Genomic DNA, 24,755 nt, shown 5'->3' on the forward strand with positions numbered 1-24,755 from the left:
TTAAAGCACAACAACAACAACTTGCCATTTGATCTTTCCATGAACTCTCTTCTCTACTATCAGCATGTGCTCTTATCTCACAATGATGTCATTTTTGGATGAACTGACCCTTTAGACATGCATAATTACTGACTGTGCACACTAATGTCTCAGAATACACGCGGATCTGTCTCTGTTTCTGTTTGCATAGACAGGGTGATTTATTACACTTGACACTCAGTCTTTCTAAACCATGTGTGCTGAATGACAACAGCTTCTCTCTCTCCTCTGAGAGGAGACGGCAGGAGGCTCCAGACTTTTCAAGGTTATGATGTCCCTCCGTAATGTTGCTGTCTGAGCAGATCTGTCCCATCAGCCACAGATACCTTTGAATCAGTGTGAGCATGTTTGTGAAGTGCACTATGGATGGACCTTGAATGTCAGCTAAGACATCACTGTTCACTGTGTACGTGTCATGCACTGTCCTCCCTTTGCCTCATGACTGTACATTCAGGTCTTTTAAACTCTTCACTGGCAATGAAGCAACAGCTCATGACAGAGACGCCAAATGAAGACAGATGGTGGATGGGAGTTGACCCTTGACCCTGGTGATTAGATATGGTCGCTGTAATTGGCCGGCTGTGTTTTCCATCAACAGGCATTACAGCCCACTTTGCTGGCCAGCGCCATTAGTGGCTCTGCTATTCCTGGAAGCACCTGGAAGCAGCAGAGTCTCTGTGCTTGCTCTCCGCAGCTCTAAGGTCATCTCTGTGTCTTTATTATCAGCATCACTCCATATCAGTGGATGATCACTCAGCAGTGTAGTGAAACATTCAGAGGATCATGAAAAACTGTGTCAAAAGAAGTGCTTATAAGAGACATTTTACTCCCCATTTCTTAAAAGTGCATTAACCGAGAAATTTATGATAGCCCAGACTGCTGCTCTCATTTGTCATCTTTCCCAGGTCCAGAGCACCTGTGTTTCAGAGACCTCCAGATGCACTCTTCATGCTTTGTAAATAGACACGTCTTAAGAACCAAATAAACCGTGGCCTGTACTGAAAGTAAGGGCGATGCTGTAGAAGCACTGGCACAAAAGACAGTTATGTGTATAGTGTCAAGTCTGATTTCTGAAGACTTCCATCTTTGCTTTTTGAAACTGGAGGTAATGGTCATGGGGTGGATCTGACCAAATCAAACTAATAAACATCTTAGCACAACGTAAGGAGGATGTGGGGTGATGGAGGGCGTTATGGTGACATCAGCATTGGCAAACATTGGGGGTTATAATGACCAATAAGACTGCATGCAACCACAGTGTCAGTGTTTGCCCAAGTGATTTTATTAGTATGTTTCCTGTGCATAACTACCGTTTTCTGATGTTAACTCCAGTAAACAGATTGAAATATAATTGGCAACTACTGAAATGTTGCTGTGATGCAGGCTTTGTTGTTGCAGAGTGGCTGAGCTCTTTAACACGTCTGCTTTGCTGGTAAACACCTCTCCATTGCATTGAATCACTACAGACAGTAAGTCCAATGTAAAGAAAATTCTGGGTTCCTGAAGTTGTTCATTAGCTGTTATTGCAACACAGCAGTGTGCTGTGTCTGCATCAGGGAGTGCTTTCGTTATCCACTTCATGTCTTGATATACTATAAGACAAAACTGACCTCCTCAGCAAAGTCACCAGCAGCATTTTGTAACTCACAGAAAACACTGAAGAACCTGAAACTTCTAAGCAATGAGTGGAGCTCTCATTCTGTACAGGGGCGTTTTGCTCGCATGGTTTTTCTTGCCCCATTGGAAGGAATCATTCTCCTTTAGCTGAATGAGTGTGAATCATATGCTACTGGCTTTACAGTAGTTTATATATATAATATATAATGCCCTTTGTATCATATATGATAGACCTCTATCTCAGCAACATGATCAATACTTGCCATAATTTCAAAATGTTATGGACAAAACTTTTTTGCCTAAAATTAACGTTGTTAAGAAAAGTTGCCAAAAATGCCCAAAGTATCAAATGTGATATAAAAATATATAATAAATATATATTAAAAATATAATAAATATGTCATACACAACATGATATAGCGAAAAAATGTTTGTGGATCTTGTGGTAAGGGTTAATAAACATCAGAATGTTCTGGATATTTTTTGATGGGTTGGATCTTACAGGGGAGATTTTACACTGATGCACTCTGAACACCAAACGATGGCGTGAGATCGTAGTGAAAGAATTGTGTTTTGTTCCTGTAGCAGAGTTCAAGATGCTTGGAGAACAAATGCCAAGGTACGCTGAAGCTTTTCTGGCAGCATGTGGTAGCCCAGCATGTTTGTCCTTCGTGTCTATAAACTTCATGACAGTTGTGGATCAATGTAAGGGGCCGCGGAGTTCTCCGAGCATTTGCTTGGTATGTCTCTCCTGACAGTGTGGCTCCGCATGGCATCGTCTTTTAAAGTGAACTATCAGCTTTACTTTTCTGGACATAAGTAAGAAGCAACATGTCACATTTGCATTAGATGGTAGAGAACCTTTTTTGTGCTTTCTCTACCATCAAAACACCTGGATGAGGATCTGACATCTGTGCTGCGAACACATCGAGCTTGACCTCACGTCCAAAGTTCTTGAGAACTTTGATGTTTCTTGATAAAAAAACACCTGCAGATATTTTACTGGAAAATTCTTTAGTTTTGAGAAAGTTTGTCAAGCAATAAACAAGTGTCCAAAGAAATCAACAATGTAGACTGATTTGGTTTTTTCACACCAAAACAATTGCAAAATCTTGAAGGTCTGGCTCATATTCAAGGTTGAAAGAGTTTGTATGGTCAAAAGTTCAGCTAAATATTGAAAATCAGTGTCAATACATGTAAAGAAACAACAAAGCCATAGATTATGTTGATGATGACATAACTACAACGCAATTTCGAGGTTCCAGAGGGAGTTGGCCTGTGCAGCTCCATTAGAAACCTCTCACTCTCTTGTGCTTTTGTCATGGCTGGGACTCGAGCTCTGGTGACCACGGGAGATGATCTGTGTGCTCAGTCTACCTTCGCGACATGTTGCACTAGAAATGAGCATTTCCAGGCCATATTTATCTTCACAAGGTTCAAATCCTACACACACGGATGCTCTCTTATTATCTCCTAACTTGAATTCTCCTCCCATCAGTACTGTGCCCCCACTAGAGTGATTGTCTAAAACGAGTGTGCCGACAACGCTCGCCACGGAAATTTGATATAGTGATTATGAGCGTTGCCCTGTCTGTAGACGCTTCCATTAGCTGATACAGTTAGCTTGTTATGGAAAAATGTGAACTTTTATCCCTGTGCTGTAAAATGAAGAGTATGTGGGGCGAGCTGCTCGAGCCTGCGTAACTGCACATGTGCTTGTGTGAGTGTGTGCATATGCAGAACGGGGCTAGAGCCGCAAAATGTAGTAGTATTGTGCACAGGTTTCCCAAGCTGAAACTGAAAACATTCCCGGTGCTTAAAAGCAGGAGCACTGGGAATAAAAGAAACTTGGATTTCATAGTTCAGGGAAGAGAAACTCCACAAGATTAGTGAAGGTATTCCAATTCAAAAGAACCCTCCTAAAATGACAAAGATGCCTGTTATTTCTTTGTTTTATATCATGCACCATTCCTTCATCTTTTATGGAAAGGTTAGCTCCATTTCAGCATGTGATGATCCAGGGAGTGAGTGACCTGGCTGCTGCAGAGCTGTGGGTTGTCTGCAAAGCCACCCTGTGGTTACCCGACACTTGTCACTTACAGGGTAACTGGTTTTTCCCAGTTGCCAGGAGGTTTCTGTTGTACACGTAACAACAGCGCATATTGAGATCTTGGTAAACAATGTGCACATTTGACTATTGGAGTAAGTGACAGCTGCCTTGCATCGTTGCCTGTTTCAAAACCTACACCACCCTGTCACGTACCTTTAGGTTAAGCCTAATTCTAACCACATTCTTCTGCTCTAAGAAATAAATCCCAAAATGACACGAGGAGAAGCTTGACGCTGGATTCCAGAGTGACGCGGTAATGACGAACACCCAGAGAAAGAGAGAAAAAGTGCATCTCATGGGAGGAATGGATGATGAGGGAGACAGAGCAGGTGGGAGGGCATGAAGACGAAATGGCAGAGAGATACTAGGCCATTGTCTGCCTGGTGTCTGCACCTCCGTCATCAGTCAGCCTCTCCTCACTGGCTACCTACAGACACACATAGATGATATAACTCAGCTCACACACTCACAGAAATCCATCCCACCCATCGCTGAGTGTGTTGCTGCACCTCCCGCTCTCGCTTGTCTGTCTTTCTGACACTTCCTTGCACACTCTGAGTGGAGCAGGTCAGATTCACCAAGGCTCCAGTTTTATATATAGATAACGAGGCCTTAAGGCAACATCTACAGCCTGCTTCTTGGCAATTAGTAATGCCACTCAGAAAAAGTGCAGAAGGAGGAAAGAAATGCCACACAGACTGTTACCGGCCTTAGCCTTCAGTCCATCTCACTCTATACAGAGTTGAAAGACAAAGCCCCGATGACATAAGCGGTCTTGACTTGGCAACCACACAGCTGCTTTGTGGCTCTGTATCCAACCACAGTCTCAGCCTGAGCGATAGACTGTGACATGTTATGGTTTCCAAACAAAGTACAAACTTTATGTTTCGTTTTCTCTGTCACCCAGACTCATGGATAAGCTCGCATTCATTTTGGGGGATGAAAACCTAAATCAGTATGTAGCGGTAAAGACTTTAGTTGGTTTTAGAGCAGTTGTCAATCAGATGTCCACTAAATACAGCCTCCATATGATATGGTAACTGGTAACTGTTTGGGATGTCGCAGTTTACTACATGATTGCTCGCTATACTGTTGTAATACATTCATGCCTCTTTGTTTTTGGTCCTCACCTGGGAAGTAGAAGTCTAAAAGAAGCTTCAGACTTACAATAAGCAAGCTGTGATAAAACACGTGACACGAACCATAAGTTTGCATATATCACGCTGACTTATCTGCCAGCTACTTGCAAACAAACAATGGAACTGTGTGACGCTAACGGTGACTCTGTGACTTTAAAGGAAAAGTTGTGCCTTTGAAATGTGTGTTTTGTGTTACACAACTTGTACTTGGAAGACAAATGTTTACTTTGAAGATGAAAATGCTCTCGCGTGTTGTGTGAGGTTGTGAAGATTCACTACAACTTGGAGAGTAAATTGTATTTGTAGAGAAGTGACTGCAGCAGTCTGTGAGCGACCAAAACAATCACATGAGGTTTTTGGGGGCAGCACTCTCGTTGCTGATTTGCTGATTTCCCCAGGCGACAGCCAGACACCACATTATACATTTTCCTCTAGCCATCAGAGGTTGTCAGGCACTAGGCTTGTGTGACCGAGGTTGTGGGTCTGTTTGGCTTCCACTAATGACTGTCTTCACAGGCTTGTTGCTAACTGTACTGTTTGTTTTGGGCCTGGTGGTAAATTCCCTTAAAGTTGTTTTGTTGGTCTGGTTGTGGCCAGCTGTTATTGACATTTGTTTGCCGTATTAGAAGATGTGGAAAATTCCGACACCAGGAGAAACGCCTGTCTTCTGATGAATCCGAGCTATTTTAGAGGAACAAGCTGGGCTCACACAGCACTTATGTAAGTAACACAAAGTACCTACAGAAGTGTGGTATACATAATCCAGGTGGTTTTAATATGATGGCTGAAGAATGTACAGTTACAATAAAAGCACAGGTAAACTTATGGGTTACTATTCTGTAAGCAGTGGTAGTGAGAGCTTCTTTATTTATGTATTTTTCTGGTCCTAAACCTAAAAAAAGATTGGCCTGACAGGAGAGAGCTTTGTCTACCATCCTACTGTTGGAAAGTCCAGGAACCACAACAGAGCCTGCAGTCTGAAAGTGAAGTACCCTGATGGGACCTGATTTTGTATGAAAATAAAATAATTTAAAATGAAATTCTTAATTCAACACAGAGTCAGTTAAAAGAAGCTTATATGGTCACTCCTGTTAAGGTAGTGCTCTTCTGCAGCATTTCTGATAAACTGAAAGCTTTTCAACTGTTCTTTTATCTGAACTCAGCACCAGTGTTGGTCAAGTTACTTGAAAAAAGTAACCAGTAACTAATTACTGATTACTTCCTCAAAAAAGTAATCCCGTTACTTTACTGATTACTTATTTTCAAAAGTAATTAATTACTTAGTTACTTAGTTACTTAGTTACTTTTTAAAACACTATTTACAACCTGAAGAGGTGATAAAGTGATAGATCTTTCAGCCCAATTCTACTTTTTCTGCATAATCCATCATACAAAATGTAATCAAATGGAAAAGTCTCTTTTTAAAACTTGTTTTATCAGTTTTAATCTTTTAACTTTATGCATCAAGCAAACATTTAATTATATGCAACATTCTCTGACTTGAATAAATTAGTTTAACATTTAAACCTATTTTCTGCACATTCCAGCACATAAAATAAAATATTTTTTGTGTTTACACTCAGTCTTTCAAATAGATGCAAGTAAAACACAGCAGAACATAAATAAAGTCAAAGACTCAGCGGTCCTGTTGCTCTATTTTCACCTGTAAAGCAGGAGTGGGGTAGGCGGAGGTTTACCCTGGTGCAGGTGTGCCGCAGCGGTCAGTGGAAGAAGCCGTGAGTTTCTCTGTGAGTTTCCCATTACGTCGTAGCTACTCGGTGCTTGCTCGGAAGTTTAGGGGTTTTTTCGCTGTAAAAAGAAGTTTTCTTCCCACGCACGATGGACGCTAATGTTTTTGTCACTTTTTATGGAATCAAACTCAAAGTAAGGTCAGTACTTCCACGCTTTAAACGCTGCACGCTCATACTCTCTCCCACAATCGATATGTTATCCATTGTTGATCTGCACACAGCTGTTGTCACCAACGGCGCACTCGCTTACGTCACTGTCATGAGACACTCTCGCAAAAAAATCACGGTTTTAGTAACGCAGTAACGCAGCGTTCCTACGGGAAAGTAACGGTAATCTAATTACCGTTTTTGCAATAGTAATCCCTTACTTTACTCGTTACTTTAAAAAAAGTAATCAGATTACAGTAACGCGTTACAAGTAACGTTACTGCCCATCTCTGCTCAGCACTAAGTTAAAAAGTCTGAGAAATCAGACAGAAATTCTGATTAAGGCCAGGAGGATGCTAGATAAGAACTAAAACTTGTTTGTGACCTTTCTGGTTAGGGTCCACATGACAGCGAGCCAGGCTTTCAACGAGTTAGATCTTTTCCAGGGTCTTTAGCTGATTAATAGGCTGGAGTGAAAGATTGCTGCCACTCCTCCTCCTTGGCCTGGGTTTCAAGGATTCTGACTGTATGACTCGGCGGTGTTGTTTCATTTAAACTAACGTATTTATCCTGCTGTAGCCAAGTTTCTGTAGGGCACAGTAACTGAATGTGCGGTTTAATTTTTAAAGTATTTACTAAAAAGAACTGAGAGGAGAGAGACCTAATGTTTAATAGTACACATTTAATTCATTTACTCTTTTTGTGGTTGAGACAGGGCTGGACTGGGACAAAAAATCGCCCCGGGCATTTTGACTAGAGACCGGCCCCCCTGGTATTACAGGAAAAGCCATAAAGCCTTTGAATGAAAACAGACGCTGTGGTGACAGTGATGTACACTGTCTTGTTGGTATATGTATGATTTCTATACATTTTACATCAGATAAAAACTTTGGTTGTAAGATTCAGACAATTATTTTTTAAAAGCAAGATATTTTAAATGAGAATGAGAAAGAAAAGTATTTCTTTGTGCCCCCCTCTCCCTGTTAATGCCCTACCTGCCCCCCTGGCAACACTTTGCTAGATCCGCCCCTGCACAGTTACCAGCTGTCAGCTACCTAAAAAAAGGATCCTGGTGTTATTTGTCTCTCAGAAACAGTTCATAACTTCCCTTCAACTCATTCATGTCACCTAAAAGGTAAACCTGTTTCTCCATCACAGCTCTGATGATTCAGTAAGGACATCTCCTGGTTTCATCTTCATGTTTCCCTCTCACCACATATCCAAACTGACATCATGACCAGCAGCTTTGCAGCTGTGGCTCCAGCAAACATCAGCTGATACTAGAAAGTAATATTAAATAAATTCTAACAACAGCTGATCAAGCTTAAACGTGCTGCTGTTGTTTAGCGCGACATCTGCTGGTTTCCTCTTTCTGGCGCAAAGTGGGCGATAAACAAACGAGAGAGAAAAGCCGATCAGCTGATCACTGATCAGTTTCATGATTGAATGAGAGAAGAAGAGGCAGCTGACAGTGTAAAGACACAGAATAAATCCATCTTTTTGTCTTTTTCATTGTAGCAGAAGTCCGGGATAAACTGTATTCCTTTTCAGCTCAACACGAAACGCGTAATATTTTCTCTGAATACGAGACGATTCAGTTTTTTAGGGGACGGTTGGAAACTCTACTAACTAACCTTATGAACAAAATAAAGTTCAACATCATCATAGCACCACCCAGCTGTAGAAACTCCGTCATGCTAGCTAGCACGCAGTACGAGTTATTATAACTGACAGTAAAAACTCAGCACAACGAAAATAAACTCCACCTAAACTTGAAAAAAAAAAAAGGTAAATGGTCTGTATTTGTATAGCGCTTTATTAGTCCCTAAGGACCCCAAAGCACTTTACACGTCCAGTCATCCACACATTCACACACTGGTGATGGCAGCTACATTGTAGCCACAGCCACCCTGGGGCGCACTGACAGAGGCGAGGCTTGGTTCATATCTGACCCAGACAGACTGCAGGTCATAACTTCTTACCTGAAGTTCAGTTCACCTGACACTCGGACCGGCGGCCGCCTCGGGTCTCTCCTCCTGCCTCCCCTTCCCTCATCCACCTGCTGGCCTCTGTGGAAGCTCCGTGATGCCACCACCAAACAACGGAGTTATTTTTACACATCGGCCAGCATCTGGCCAATCCACCACGTCTCATTGTTTATACTGTCATAAAAAATAAATAAATAAAAATCATCGGCCCATAAAAACGAAAAATCACCATCGGTATGCCCGATGGCCAGTCCAGCTATGGGTTGAGAGTGTTACATCCTTCTTATTTATGGTTAATTCTTTTTATTTTTTTCTTTTAAATTTCTTGCTGTTTGTATTTTTTATTTTGATGGTGTGGGGATTGGAGTTTGAGGGAATCACAGGACGAGAGAAACTGCAGAGACGTGTGTAGAACTGCAACTATTACTTTGTATGCCACAGTGATGGATACACCAATAAGACTGTCTTTAATGTGCTATTGTTCCCTCTATTTAGGACATTTGAAGGTGTGCAGTGCTGTGAAATTAAAATTTCAATGAAACCTAAAGTAGTGAATGTGTTTTGAAAATGTAGGGAGGAGAACCCACAGACTGGGGTGGCTATAGCTCAGGAGCTAAAGCAGGGCATTACAAGGTTACTGATGTTTGGTATGGACACTGGAGCAGCCCGTCTGCATACCAAATATCTTTGGGCATGATACTAATCCCAAGTTGCTTGGGCAATATACTCCCACGCATCCATATGAGTGTTAGATAGCAAAAGAGGCAAGTTGTGTAAGTGCTTTAAGTGCTCAGAGTAGAAGAGCACTATATAACAACCCGTCCATTTATACATGTTTGTGCTAAAATGTAGGAAGTAAAAATAAAAAGTTATCAGAAAAATGCATTCTGAAGTAAAGTAACCTCTGATTTACCTATTTATTAATTCCTGCCATAAAATAGCATTGGTATTCAGTAAACAGAGCATGTAATTATTCAACTTAGAATCCAGACACTAGAAACCTTCAGAGGCCAGTATCCTACCTGAAAGGAAAGCTGCATCCTCCCCCTTTCTCATTTACTCCCTGTGCCCTTCAGAATATAATTCCAGTGTGGGAGTGGGGGTGTAGGTCCATCAGCAAAGGCGCCTAATTCATTTGATGAGACGTGGAGCATAAACATTTCTCTAGTAATTAGAAAATGCGTGCATGTGAGCGGAAGCAGCAGCCACTGAGTCAGTGTTGGGGCACTGCTGTCAGATGTCAGCAACAGCTCAGGGGCAGGAAGTGGCACTGTTTGAGGCAAAGTAGATCCAGTCAAATGCCTTCCTCCTCCTTCTACACAGCTCCCCACCTCCCTCTAATCTCTCTGTCAAACAAACATATGAGCACTTAACGCTTACGCAATAAGCAGAAGTTCAGAAAAGTTGCCACGAATTAGTTGAATTGTGTGGACTGTTATGCATCCATTGTTTCAAATAGTTTGTTCCAGGAAACATGAGCACAGACTGCTCGTCTCTTTGATGCTTCTTTGTTGAATGTGGCAAACTGAAGGAGCTTGTTTTGAACATATGATTCAGTTGTGTAACTGACAAATGGACTGGCACTTACATCCCACCTTTGAGTGCCAACTGAGCACTCAGAGCTCTCTGCTGCAAGTCTCATTCACTCAATCACACACAATCATACAGTGTGTATCTGTGCCTAAGTGCTTTCTAACAGTTGTACACACACTCACATTCCAATCGACGCATTGGGGGAAATCCGAGTTCTGTGCCCAAGGATGCTTCAACCGAAGGAGTCCGGGCCTGATCCACTGACCTTCTAATTGGCTGGTAATCTGCTCTTCCACCTGAGCCACAGCTGCCCACAGGGAGCAAAAAGTGTCACAAAAGCGACTGTGGCTTGACTTTTGTTTACTTGCACACTTTTCTATTGTTCATTGCTGCTAGCTGGCATTTCTTCATACTGTCTCAGTATGTGTGTTTATTCTATGAACTGTACCACTGCCTCTTGTAGCCCACTGATTATTACCACGATGACAAGCATGGTTCAGCACTAACTCAAACCACACTAATGTGTATATATGATTTTATATTATAGACCAGTTTAAGCATCTTGGTGAAACAGAAAATGACGTTACAGAAGGAAGTGTTTAGGAATCACAGCACACACAGTTATTTTGGCCTTTTATGGATACAGACAGTGCAGATAGACGGGGGAACATATGCAGCAAAGGGCTGCAGGTCAGACTCAAACCTGGGCCTACTGCTGTCCAGCCATACGGCATATGGTCACCTGCTCACCCACTGAGCTAAACCAGCATCCCTGACCGCGTGCAGTCACAGGTAGCCGAGTGCTGACTGCAATAACTGCAGAGTTCCAAGCCTCCTCGGCATTAGCATGGGTTTCTGTGGCTAAGCAAAACAATAAAATAAAAATATAATATATCTGTTAGTTTGGTAAAACAGTTTCTTTGTTTTTTGACTGATGTTCATGGAAAAGCATTTTTTGTGAGACTCTAAATGTGTCAAGACTGTCAAGTTCTGAATTTTTATTGTAAATAGCTGTGCTGGTTTTTCTAAAACGTACGTCTGACATATGCCCCCCATACGATTATAAAGAAAAAGACTAAACAGTAAAAAGTGAACTTTAACATACATCAGAGAGTACTGAGGAGTTCCTGAGCATCATGCACTCTGAACTTTGCTCAGCATGTATCTGGGGGTAGTGATGTTGCCAGTCATACTTTGGACTCTGTCTTCACTCATGGCGTTACTATTGACCGTGTGAACATAAGTGAAGTTGTTCTCAGTGACCATAAGTCAGTCTCCTTTAATGTTTCCTGTAACTCAGAGTCTTTTTCTGAAGTTTGTCTTTAGCGCAGCCACTTTATCGATAACTGTTTTCTTCTTTTTGATAATGTGGAGCTCCTTGTTAACTTCTTACAAACTATCCAGCTGTCAGTTCCCACTCACTCTGGTTAAATAATCAAACTCACGGCCTTCACTCTTATAATGATGCATGAAAGAGGCTAGATACTTTTATTTCCACAATTGCATAAATTGTCATAAGAATAATCCAAGGATTTATGTGATACTATCAAAGGTGTTTCTTCTACAACTCAACATGCTGTGTTACATGCTGATGACGCTTTTAACACATTTCTTAATCAGTTTGTAAATAAGGTGATGGACTTCCATCCATCCATCCATCCATTCGCTTCCGCTTATCCTCTCCAGGGCGGGGGGCACTGGAGCCTATCCCAGCTGTCATAGGGTGAGAGGCGGGGTACACCCTGGGCAGGTCGCCAGTCTGTCACAGGGCCAAGGTGATGGACTTGAAATCTAAAATGAAACCTTTATCCTTAGACATGTTAGCCGTCTGTCCTGTCTGGGACTCGCACCAGCTTTGGTCCTACATTGGCGTCTGATGCAGAGAGTTGTTCTATAATCTATAATCATTCTGCTTGATCTCAGTGCATCCTTTGATGTCTTATTTCCTTCTTACATGCTTCCTTTAGCTAGCATTCTTCAATCTTTTAATGGCATTCCTTATCATTTTAATGCCGATGATATTCAGCTGCATATGTCTTCTAACCCTCATGTCTACGGCCACTGCTTGACTCAGGTTACTAAAGAAACCCAACAATTACCCTTTTTTTTTAAATACCAACAAGACTGAGATTATTGCTCCTCCTGAGTTACAGTCGGGCTCTTGCGTCTTTTTGCAAGACTGCTAAGTCCTGCATTTGAAATCTTGTTATATAAATCCTGTCTTCCTTCTCTCACCCCAACCAATCACAGCAGATGGCCCCGCCCCTCCCTGAGCCTGGTTCTGCCGGAGGTTTCTTCCTGTTAAAAGAGAGTTTTTCCTTCCCACTGTCGCCAAAGTGCTGCTCATAGGGGGTCATATGATTGCTGGGTTTTCTCTGTGTGTGTTATTGTAGGGTCTACATTACAATATAAAGCACCTTGAAATGGCTGTTGTTGTGATTTGTTGCTGTATAAATAAAACTAAATTGAATTGAATTAAATATTTGATTCTTCTCTGCACTTCGACTCACATATAAAATCGTTGTCTCTTGTGTTAATTAGAGCACTAGGCTCCAGATTATCTCAGCTACTGCTTCTTCATTCACAGGCTCAGATTCAGTTAGTTGTTCCCTGTACGAGACTAAAGAGTACAGGGAACAGATCCCTTCTGTCTGCAACACCAAGGCTGTGGAACATTTTACATTTTGCTGACTCTGTAGATTCTTTAAAAAATAGCTGAAAAGTTAATTGTTTAAACAAGCTTAGTGTTGAAAATGTTTATTTATTTATTATTTATGCATTTTAAAACTACCTGTTTATAGTATTATGTCTTATTGTATCCTTTTATTGGCTATTACGGCGCTTGATGCTGTTATTTATTTTACCCACTTGTGTACACTGCTTTGTGAGCGTTTGTAGTGTTTCTTTTAGTAAGCTCAGTTTGGCAGCAGGTACGAGTCCCGGGCTCCCCCACACCTGTCAGCACAGCATCTGCATGTGTAGTTGACTCAAGTTATAATGGTAAGCTAGCATTGTGCATGATGTTCTGCATTATTTGCATCTATTTAACTAGATCGGAAACATAAACTCAACCTTAATTATCAACAAGAGTGAATCAGAAACGATTGCAGCTCCTGCTCCCACTTTACTTTGTGTCATTATGCCCATGAGATATTGCATACTGCGCTTTTAAAAGCCCATAAAGACGTGTATTCAAATATGGCCATCTTAACATAATCCACGATACAGACTCGGTCCGGCTGTTTGAAACAGTACAGACACCAATTAGTCACCCGCAGCTTTTCACTCACACGCAGCGCTGAGGCTGTTTCTCCCTATATGCAACGTTAGTTGTAGCCCTTACCTTCCCCTTTGTCTCTGACAGATGAAAAGCAGACGACAAAGGAGGTGCCACATCGTGTTGAACCACACCATCTGAGCTGGCAGCACAGCAAAGTGTCCAAACAACCTTTCCCCAAACAGACGCCCATTCAAGCTCAGTGTAATTAGTTGCAAATGCCTTTTAGGATGAGCCAGTGATGGCCGTGAGGAGCTTGTATACACAAAGCTCATGCTCTTTAAATGAGTGATTTTTTCCCCCATTTTTTGTTACATTTTCTTTCATTTTAAAATGAACTCAATCTGTTGGTGCTCACGTGTAGCTCAATTAAAGTACTTTGGTCACTTTAAAGTTTTTAAACAGGGCTCTGGTTACCTTTTCCTATAACAGGACTGAATGTTAGGCAGTGATATTAATCTTCTCATATAATCACAATCACATTGGAGCGGTCCATGACCTACACACAATATGGGCTTGTTTTGTCAGAGATCAAACAAAGCGAATTAAAATGCCCTTGTGTGTGTTAGTCTGCATAATTGGCTTCCGGTAAACATGTCTGTGATGCTTCATGGTGGAGATCGTGGCAGTCATAATTGTTTTCAAACCATTAAGTAAAACCTCTCTGATGAGGATCCTTTATGTTTATGTCTGTCTGACTCTTCAAAGCGGTCGCTTGAGCCAACATCACAACATCACTCTTGTGAAAGGAAGTGAATGGCTGAGGGTTTCATTTTTACAATTTGTCCTTCTTTCTTTTACTTGTGAAAATGCACATGTACAGCATTTAAAATATTTTAAATGCAGGATAAATGTGGACGTTTTTAGGTGCATCTCTCTGATTTACTGTAATGTGTCGTGTTGCCGGTTCCACGTCACTGCATGTCAACTATTACTGTGTGCTGTTGCTGACTGCACTCATATGCGAGGCTGTTGCAAGAGTCTCTGGAGATCTGTTTTAGCCACAGAAGTAAAGGACTAAAGGGTTTAGTATGTCTCTTACTCCTCATCTGTGGAAAACAGGATGAGGAGTAACTCACAGCTCACAGAGTTCTAGCTCAGAGTTGCACAAAACTCTTTTCATTGAGTCATCAGGCCATCGGGCAAGGTGCACGGATGAGGTTCTTTCCAGTGAATTTACTCTTAAATTGTTTTCATGTATACAACCTGTCAGATGAACTGTAGGCAGATAGACAGGCAGATAATACAGCAGATGTGTGGAGCAGAGCAAAATGAGACGAGATAAAAAGGGAGAGAGTTTGGGACACAGGAAGCCAGGAAAGAAGAATGAAAGGCTGCACATGACTTTGACTAACCCATCCAGGCGGCATCCTACTTGGCTCAAGGAAGAGAAGGTGCACAGACGTCAGCCTGAATCAGAGTGCACGTATACCTGTGCTGCATCAGCCGTCGCACAGACAGAGCAGGAGGACCTGGGCTTAAGTCTTCCTCTACTGCACGGCAGATCTCCTGCTGTTCACACGGAGGGGGAGGACTGTTTGTTTAAGTGGCTCTGCATGGCAACCACTTGCAAGCTGCTCCGATGAAAACCTCTGCTGGCTCAGCATGGAGGTGGGTGGTTATCCCCAGATGAATAAACACTCACTGACATCCCCCAACCAACTACTCCCTTCCTGAGCTGTACTGTGATGTTTCAGGGGTTACTCTCGAAGGATGGCACTCATCAGGGTTGATGGATTTCCTGCTACCTAAGAAACCAGCAGGAACAGACTTTTATGGTGACGTGTGTGTGTCGTTTTAATCACTGTATCAAACAACACACATTAGAGTGCCTCTCTAATGTGTGTTTGCTGTCATTGTGTGTTGTTTTGGTGTCTTTACTCTCATTTGTTTCTGTCCGAGACAATTTTACTCAAGCTGAACACTTGATATGTCACGCCAGGGAAATCCACTCTAGGGCAGTGATGGTGAAATTGTAAAGGCACTCAGAAGCATCTCTTCATATTCCTATGCATAGCACCTTTAACATATTTACATACAATACTGTTACCTGTAACTTCATTTAGCATCTGTGACCGATGCACAGACTTGATTCAGCCTTCAGGTTTCAAGGGTTCCAGTTTCATCCAGACTGTGTGAAGAGGTGTGGCAGTGAGCGAGAGCCCACTCACAAAGCTTATTAGATTTTAAGTACACAGAGTGCATTGAGTCATTGATCAGAGCTACCAAATGGAAAGCAAATTTGAAACTTGACTCACAGTGCTAATAAAAATACCCTCTGCATTTCCCCTCAAACAGCAATATTTAGTTCATTAAAGTGGTCATTTTCACGTTTACTTCTACAGTATATAGAAAAAAAAAAGGTTTATTCTCAATTTACTCCAGTTAAGAGCGACTGCCTACACCGCTGAAACCGGGCTTTAATGACTCAACTGCTACGTCAGCTCTGTAATTCATTTGACACCATTTAGGCCGGCATGATTACTAACCTTTGCCCTCTGGTCTTCATCAGACATGGACGAATGTGAGAATGACTACAATGGGGGCTGTGTCCACGAATGCATCAACATACCAGGCAACTACAGGTGCATGTGCTACGATGGATTCATGCTGGCCCACGATGGACACAACTGTCTGGGTAACTCAATTTTTCAATGCATTATTCCCCTTCGTGTGCATCTCTTATAACAGGATACAAACCTCAATGACATTTGTGGTGTTTTGCAAAATAACTAAGCTTTGTTCAAAATGAGAACATCTTGAGTATCTTGTATGTGTCTGCATACTGCGTGCACATTTAGTGATGATGGGTAATCTATATATCTGTGTGTGTGTGTACATGTTTAGACATAGACATTAGGTTTAGACATTTATTTCTGGCTATGTCAATGAGATGTCCACACTAAGATATAAAAACGAGTATGTGTGTTTAAGTGTGTGCACTTTTGTCCTTGTACCTATTAAACCTGTCTGGCTCAGGACGCCTTGCTCGCATAGTCGCTCTGTCATCAGTTGGAGGGTTTCCATGATTTGTGCTGTTTTATGCTCTTTTCTGTGTACTGCAGGGAGGCGCTCAGGGTTGAAGAGTTCTCCTGCAGATATCTGGCTGTGCTTTAGTACTGACAGATCAGACCATTTAGGCCGAGTGCTCTGTTATCCACTTGCAGTCAGCTAGACTTCTGTGTTTTTTTCTCCTGCCCCGTGTAACATGCAGGACTGCGTGGATGTGCTCAAACACACTTTATCTCATCGGTCCTGTGCTGCTGACTGACGACCACAAAGTAACGTCAGAAACATAAGAACAGTCGTTCCAGATGCTCGTGTGTCTTTGCTGGGATATGTTTGGCATTTGAAAGTGTTGTAACTCATTCTTTAAACTTTTAGAGAGACTAGGTGAGAGATTGATTGCTAAGGCAGCAGCTGCCAGTGGAGACTAGCTGCTGAATTGTGGATTCACCTCACAGGAATGACTCTCAGACAGCTGATATAGAGCAGAGTTAAAGCTAAAGTTGAAGGTTTGCCATTAGAATTTAATTTCATGCACAAACATGGTCAAAGGCATTATTAACTACACTGTCTATTGAGCTACATTCTTAACATTGACTGCACTACCAAACACATGACACACCTTTTTTTTTTTATTAATAATAACTCCCTGCTAAATATTTTAAATGTAATTAGTTTAGTTCTTCTCCTTTTTTATTAAAGAGAGGAAAGTTGATCAATTTTCAGAAACTAAGAACAAAACAGCCTTATGATGAAAGGTTGATGCTTCAGTTGACTTCCTGGTTTGTTTTGTAGTGTTTGTGATCACCCACATCTATCATATGTCTGTAAGGTAGCTCAGATCATACTCTATACTCACTGTGTGGCTGTCTCTGACTGTAATCTGATTACTTTTTTAAAGTAATGAGTAAAGTAAGGGATTACTATTGCAAAAACGGTAATTAGATTACCGTTACTTTCCCGTAGGAACGCTGCGTTAGATAAGATAAGATAAGATAAGATAAGATAGAACTTTATTAATCCCTCGGGTGGGTTCCTCTGGGAAATTCGATTTCCAAAAAAGCACAGCAACGACAGAAGTTACAGAGTTACAGAATATTATATATATATATATATACACACACACACACACACACACACACACACACACACACACATATAAATACAGAGACAATATAAATAAAATATACGAAGGGGATAAATAGAATAAATAGGAATAAAAAATAAAAAATAAAATCATGATTTTTTTGCGAGAGTGTCTCATGACAGTGACGTAAGCGAGTGCGCCGTTAGTGACAACAGCTGTGTGCAGATCAACAATGGATCACATATCGAGTGCAGAGAGAGTATGAGCGTGCAGCGTTTAAAGCGTGGAAGCACTGACCTTACTTTGAGTTTGATTCCATAAAAAGTGACAAAAACATTAGTGTCCGCTGTGCGTGGGAAGAAAACTTCTTTTTACAGCCAAAAAAACCCCTAAACTTCCGAGCAAGCACCGAGTAGCTACGACGTAATGGGAAACTCACAGAGAAACTCGCGGATTCTTCCACTGACCGCGGCACACCTGCACCAGGGTAAACCTCCGCCTACCCCACTCCTGCTTTACAGGTGAAAATAGAGCAACAGGACCGCTGAGTCTTTGACTTTATTTATTTTCTGTTGTGTTTCACTTGCATCTATTTGAAAGACTGAGTGTAAACACAAAAAATATTTTATTTTATGTGCTGGAATGTGCAGAAAATAAGTTTAAATGTTAAACTAATTTCTTCCAGTCAGAGAATGTTGCATATAATAAATTTTTACTTGATGCATAAAGTTAAAAGATTAAAACTAATAAAACAAGTTTTAAAAAGAGACTTTTCCATTTGATTACATTTTGTATGATGGATTATGCAGAAAAAGTAGAATTGGGCTGAAAGATCTATCACTTTATCACCTCTTCAGGTTGTAAATCGTGTTTTTAAAAAGTAACTAAGTAACTAAGTAACTAAGTAATTAATTACTTTTGAAAATAAGTAATCAGTAAAGTAACGGGATTACTTTTTTGGGGAAGTAATCAGTAATTAGTTACTGATTACTTTTTTCAAGTAACTTGACCAACACTGCTGACGACCAGCTCTATCAATTGTAAATATTAAATGTTTATGCAGTTAAATGCAGTACTTTCATTCAACTGACTGATTTCCCAGACAGTGCTGGTGCAGCCTGCACTTGTTTGAAACAGGACTTCCCCTCTCCATCATCATCAGGCTTCCTTGCTAACACGCTAAAGGTTTCTTCACACTACAGAACTTTACACCTTTCCAACTTTTCATTGTTTTTCTCCCCTCATTGTCTTGTCATTTAACACTAAGAGGGCGCGCTGTGCTTGCACGAGCTATTCTTATTCTATATTCCTTTTAATACATTATAAGTCAGCATCTAGTGGTCATTAAAGGAACTGCATTTCAATCGATTCTCACGAGTTTCTTCGGGTTTTAGACTTGAACTCTTTCGAAATGTGTTAAATGTGACTGGCTGAGAGAGACATAATGGCAGCAGCCCATGCTTGTTAAAGAGATTTTCCCTGAGAACATGGCAGTTTTACATGTGGAGCAGTGGGTTGGTGGGAAGCTGTCACCATAATTATGTGTTGCTGTGTTTTGTGTTCTTTATTTTCTGCTGGCTTGTCATCCTGTGCCGCTAGCTTGGTTAGCCTTTGCGTCGTCCTTAAAAAGAGGGCATGTGGTTCGTGGCATTTCACCGCACGTGTTTGTGCCACTAATTCAAGTGATACCAACTGACTGCTGTGGGAACTGTCATCGGTCGCTCTTTGCAGCCCAGTGACAGGAAATCAGTGCAAGACTTGTTTTATTAGATGGTGACTGAAACTGGCTGTTATGAACTGCTGCTAATTAAAACCAGGTTACTGAGTTCAAACGAGGCAGTAAAGTGTGAAATCAGATGCACGATGTGTGTGATCACAGTCAGACCGCTACCAGCTACTTGTTTGCCTTTCCTAATTTCTGCATTCCTGTCCTTTTCTCTGTATTTTGGCATTTGTCATTTAGTTCTCTGTTCTTGTTGATTAGCCATTTTTCCCTCTTTTTATTCTCCTGTTCATAAATATTCCATGCCTTTATTTTGAAAGCATGTTCTCTGTTGGTGCCCAGTATCTCTGCCTCACAGTCCTCTCTCACTCTATTATTTGAGTTTTTCTTCACCTCCATCTCTTCGCCCAGTGCTTCCTCTGTTGATCTGTGACATGCTCTTTTTATCCTCCCATCTTTCTCTGTCATGTTTTTAGCATGTTTCGAAATCTTTCTGTTTGCTGACCTTTGTCTTATAACACATCAGCAGCTACAAATGTGAACAGAAACAGCTATGCTAACAGCTATAAGTATACCTGAATACATGCCTGTATTTAAAGGTATGTATCTAGGTTTTTTCTTTTGTATATTTGTACATTGGATATTTCTGAACACTGTTCATATGTGCTGTAGAACTGTGCACCTCAGCCCATGTCTGCACTGAGCAGGAGATCTCTGTATCTCTGTGTCTGATTGTACACATGTATAGTGACAATAAAAGGCATTCTCTGCATTTAGTATAAATCTGTAGAGAGAGAGTTTGTTAATTGTTACTCATCTACTCCCTCATGTTGCCACCTGTTACAGCTAAAAGGAGGATAAGGAAATGTTCTTCTGTTCGTTTAAGAAGCAAATATAGCGTTACTACACAAACACTGTTCAAACTAAAATTCATATTTTCAAAATGCAGACCCATTTTCATGTGACGCTGTTCCACATCTTTAGCAAAGAGAATACAACTGAGACAGACAAACAGAAATATTCAGCGCGTCCCATCATTCACCAGGACTTTGATGTTTGGGCAATAATCCCAAACACCATGATATACAAATGACCCCAAAGGTGTGTAATGACAGTATTTGTCTCCCTGCCAGATGCGTACAAAGTGAAAATAAATTAGGAAACTACTGCGGCACCCTGAAGTGGCTCAGTGGGGGACGTGATCGATGGTAAAGGTTTGTTGTTTTTAAATGGAGAAACCAAAGAAACCAGTCACGCCCATGAAAATGTTTCTCTGAATTGGAACATTTTCGACCGTTGGGGTTAAATGTATGGACGAGAGGCAAGACCTTCAGAAATGTGAAGGTTGCAGTGAAGTTAGCTTTTTTTAATGCAGTGTTATGTCCTTTGTGGTGATGTCACCATTGCTACACAGAATATAAAAATGTCAAATGGATTTCCTAATCTACAGTTCGTGTGCCTTTCCAACGATCTGTCATTTGTAATGCGATTACAGTAAATTAAGTGTATAACTTACTATAAAATTGTTCTTAGATCTTTTATGTCTTAATTGTTTCTATAAATGGTTTGCTCATTAAAAAACAATTTAACAACAAATGGTATCTACTGTGGTCTGGCACTGGTATATTTATAGAATTAGACGCGTCTTCAGCAATTAAACATGAAACAGAAAATAATTTACTAAATTTGCAAGATGGAATGATGTTGTTTTGGGCTGCTGCCATTTATTTTACCCACCTGGTGGTTTTGCCATTTCTGTATGACCTCTGTTGAACTTTTTTATTCCCTAAAGTTCAGCTGAAAACAAGGAATTCAAACGAGACAAATCCAGTCAGTTCGTGGGCAAAGGTGTTGGGATTACTCACATGTTTAGTAGTAGCCCTGTGATGTGTGGCTTACTCTGATCCCAGATGTTTTTGCAAATGTGGGACAATATCTCATTTTGGAATGCGGTCCTTGAATTTTCCATTTGAAAACTCATAAAGCCAAAAGGGAACAGCATTGTTTGGCCACCAAAGATCCAGAAGATTAGCTTATACTTCAGATATGATGTGTGTTACATAGAATCCATCTACATTAAGCCCACTTTGAGAAGATATATGACACTGCAGTTTACGTTCCTGTGTATTGACTCATGGAGACTCTCTGATGCTTCGTGTTTACTGTCGTCGCTAGCTAAAGAGATAAATAGTGCCCTGTGATGCATGGTAACCCTATAAACAGACCTTTCGGAGAGTGACGTGTTGGCCTAACATCAAACCGCAGTTAAAGCCGAGCTCCAGTCTTGTTCTTCGTGCTGCCCATCAACCAGAACGGCAGTATTTGTTATAATGTCTCACTCTCCAGTGTCTCATTCAGCACATTTACTGTATAGAAAATGTGTTGCACACTCGTTTTGTATATGAACACTATTGATTCATAGACAGATAGTGTCTTGGCTCTCATATTACAAGTTGTCATAACATCGTATGTCAGTGCTGTGGGTTGAATCAGCTGTGATAAGTGCAAAGATGTTGTACATTAAAGTCATATGTCTTCCATGACTGGTGAAAGAGTCGCTAACAGGCACTGCTCTGCTTTCTGACTCATTAATCATAGCTTGGCGAATAATGTCGATTGCTGCGACACATATGTCTTCAGGTCCGATCAGCTTCGGGTTCAGGTTGTGTGGTTTCGCAGCAGGAGAGGTTGCCGATGATCAAAGCTGATGGGGAAGTGGTAAGTTGACTGCGGTGTTTGGTCACCATCACAGGGCAACAGAATAATATGAAAACAACATTTTTATCCAGCTTGTTTGTTTCCAAAGTTCACTCTCAATTTATTTCTCATTTTTCTCACACTCTCTGGGCCTGCCTGTGGAAAACAATAACGACTCGTGGTTTTTAATAAACCCAAAGAATGACATTCAGAAACCTCAGAAACTTGTGGTGTTTTGAAGAAGCCTGGGATGACAAACTGCACTTTGAAAAAGTGAGCCAAGAAAAAAGAAAAAGGGCAACAGACGTGTGCGAGTCTGCAGGAAGTCTTCCAGATGCACCGTGTCAACGAGTCGAGCTCTAATTGATTTAAGATTGCTTAATTTTGTTCTGATTAAAGAGTGATCCTGTTCAGCTCCTTTCTTCTTTTGACTTTATTTATTTGGCTTTGGCTTAGACGCAGCTGGCCTCAATGTGTCGATGGTTCGGTGCCCTCTGTGAATGTCTGGCGCTCTCGCTTCAGTTTATTTTTGTTCCGACAAGTTCTTTTTATTTCATGTGGAGATCTGAGAGGTGACTGCACAGTGGGGCAGTCATCAGAGACAGTGTGTCACAGAGCAGTCCAACATGTAAAAGACAAGGTCTGCATGGGGAAACACAAACTTGCATGCAACTTCCAATGTATGGAAGAGATGCTGTTGGTGGAATATCTGCACCAACAGATAAGACACAGAAATGCACCACAGTAAAAAAGTACTTGTACATAGTCATTTATAAGGCTGGGTTGTGAAAGTCTTTCTGGGCATCTTCCAAAGTTTAACAGTGCACATATTGCCCAGCAAAAGAGAATAAACAGACTTTGGAAGATACCTCATTGGTGAGATGAACCCATTCTCTTGCGCTTATCCTTGTCAGAGTCGCAGGGGAGCTGAAGCCTATCCCAGTGACCTGGGAACTGTCATGTTCCAGCTGTGTGCAGGCAGGGATTGGACCCAAACACAAACTCACTGAGACACGAGGAATAAACTCAAAAGCACTGCTCTGTTGCAGGAGAACGGGGAAAACAGAACTAAACCAAGCTGGGAAATGACTAACTGAACCGCGAGGAAACACAGGGAAACAGCCATGAGGGGCGACGCGACACGGAACAGAGGGAGACTCTGACATAAATACACAGGAGGTAATGAGGGAAGTGGAAGCACACAGGGAACACAGCTGAGAACAATTACACTTGACAGGACGGGGAGGACACGAAACTAGAAACGCTGACACCAAGATGTGGACTTTAAACGTAACACAGGAAGTACACAGACAGCCTGGAGAGAGAGAGGGAGAGAACATGAAGAAATACACGAAGGGGAGAGGAAAACACGGAACACAAGGAGTGGGAGCAAAGCACAATAACTCACATAGGCAACAACACAGGGGGAACATACAGGCAGAGAAGATTAAACACAGAACAGAAGGCACAGAGAAACATGAGGGGCAGGGGATCAAAACCTAGGAACCGTAGAATAAATCACAAATAAACCTGACATAATCCAAAGATCACAAAGAACTGAAAACGCTGGGTCAGGAGCAGTGTTGGTCAAGTTACCTGAAAAAAGTAATCAGATTACAGTAACGCGTTACTTGTAACGCGTTACTGTAATCTGATTACTTTTTTGCACAGTGATTCTTGTAGAGTTGATGTGGATGGCATGCCTGGGATTATTGTCATGTTTTTTGGCCCAGTTTTAGCTGGCTTCACATTAAGAATACTTTGGTATACAGAGGTTTCAGTAACGGGATTGTGCCGCTGTCCCGTTCTTCAAATCAAGGCAAAATCATCCTCATTGTGCTCGACTGTTGGTTTGAGGTGTTTTGGTTAATATGTGGTTTGCTTTTGCCTGACTGATATAGGAAGACTGATGCCAATAAATTCAAACTTTAAAAGCCAATATTCTAAATCAGAATACTGATTGATTTAGATATGCAAAACATGAACAAATTTCTCTAACGGTTATTATGTGTAGTTATTTATTTACTTGTTTACGCTTTGCCTGACTGTTCAGATGAGCAGGTTGTTACGTTTGTAGCATTCCACACGCGTTACCAAGAAGGAAGCTGCAGAGTGCCCTCTAGTGGACAAATAATGCAACTTAGGATGTTACAAGTTGAACGGTATTTCTCGCAATCTCTTCTTTACATTTTAAGACGTACATTATTAGCAGTTACATATATTGATGCTGATAGATGGCAAATAGATAATTTTAGGATCCACTATGTACCCACTGGTTTTTATATTTTTAATGCTGTCTGAATGAGAGTGTACTTTCTTTTCCCCATGACTGTATCGCAACTATGAATTACAAGCTTTACCCCCCTTACCTTTCCGTGCCTTTTTCCATTTTGTTTTTCACCCCACTTGCCTTGCTTTAAGCCTTGCCTTAATTACCTTGAGGAAGCTGGTGTGATTTCGCACCATATAAATAAAATTGATTTGAATTGCCTCCCTCAGCCTCTCAGTTGATGTGAGAAGCACATTGTCACTGTGTCCAAACAAACTTTTACACGAGTTTACAAAGCGCAATCAAACAAAACAGACGAGTGCATTTTGGAACTGGCCTTTGTTCATGCAGAAATGTTGGCAGAGATCACTT

At 41.2% G+C, this 24,755-nt stretch overlaps 1 protein-coding gene across 1 annotated transcript in view; it reads left to right on the forward strand.

Moving 5' to 3' along the window:
* The window catches only part of scube1 (signal peptide, CUB domain, EGF-like 1), a 120,339-nt gene that overhangs the window by 7,294 nt on the left and 88,290 nt on the right, over positions 1-24,755 (forward strand). The window contains exon 3 of the mRNA XM_085376815.1: positions 16,114-16,239. Within this exon, the coding sequence (XP_085232941.1) occupies positions 16,114-16,239 (126 nt within the window). The remainder of the gene's footprint in view (positions 1-16,113; positions 16,240-24,755) is intronic.

Source organism: Diplotaxodon limnothrissa, linkage group LG17, assembly GCF_057381915.1.
Source record: "Diplotaxodon limnothrissa isolate DT_005_m linkage group LG17, D_limnothrissa_male_GT1.1, whole genome shotgun sequence".
Classification (NCBI taxonomy): domain Eukaryota; kingdom Metazoa; phylum Chordata; class Actinopteri; order Cichliformes; family Cichlidae; genus Diplotaxodon; species Diplotaxodon limnothrissa.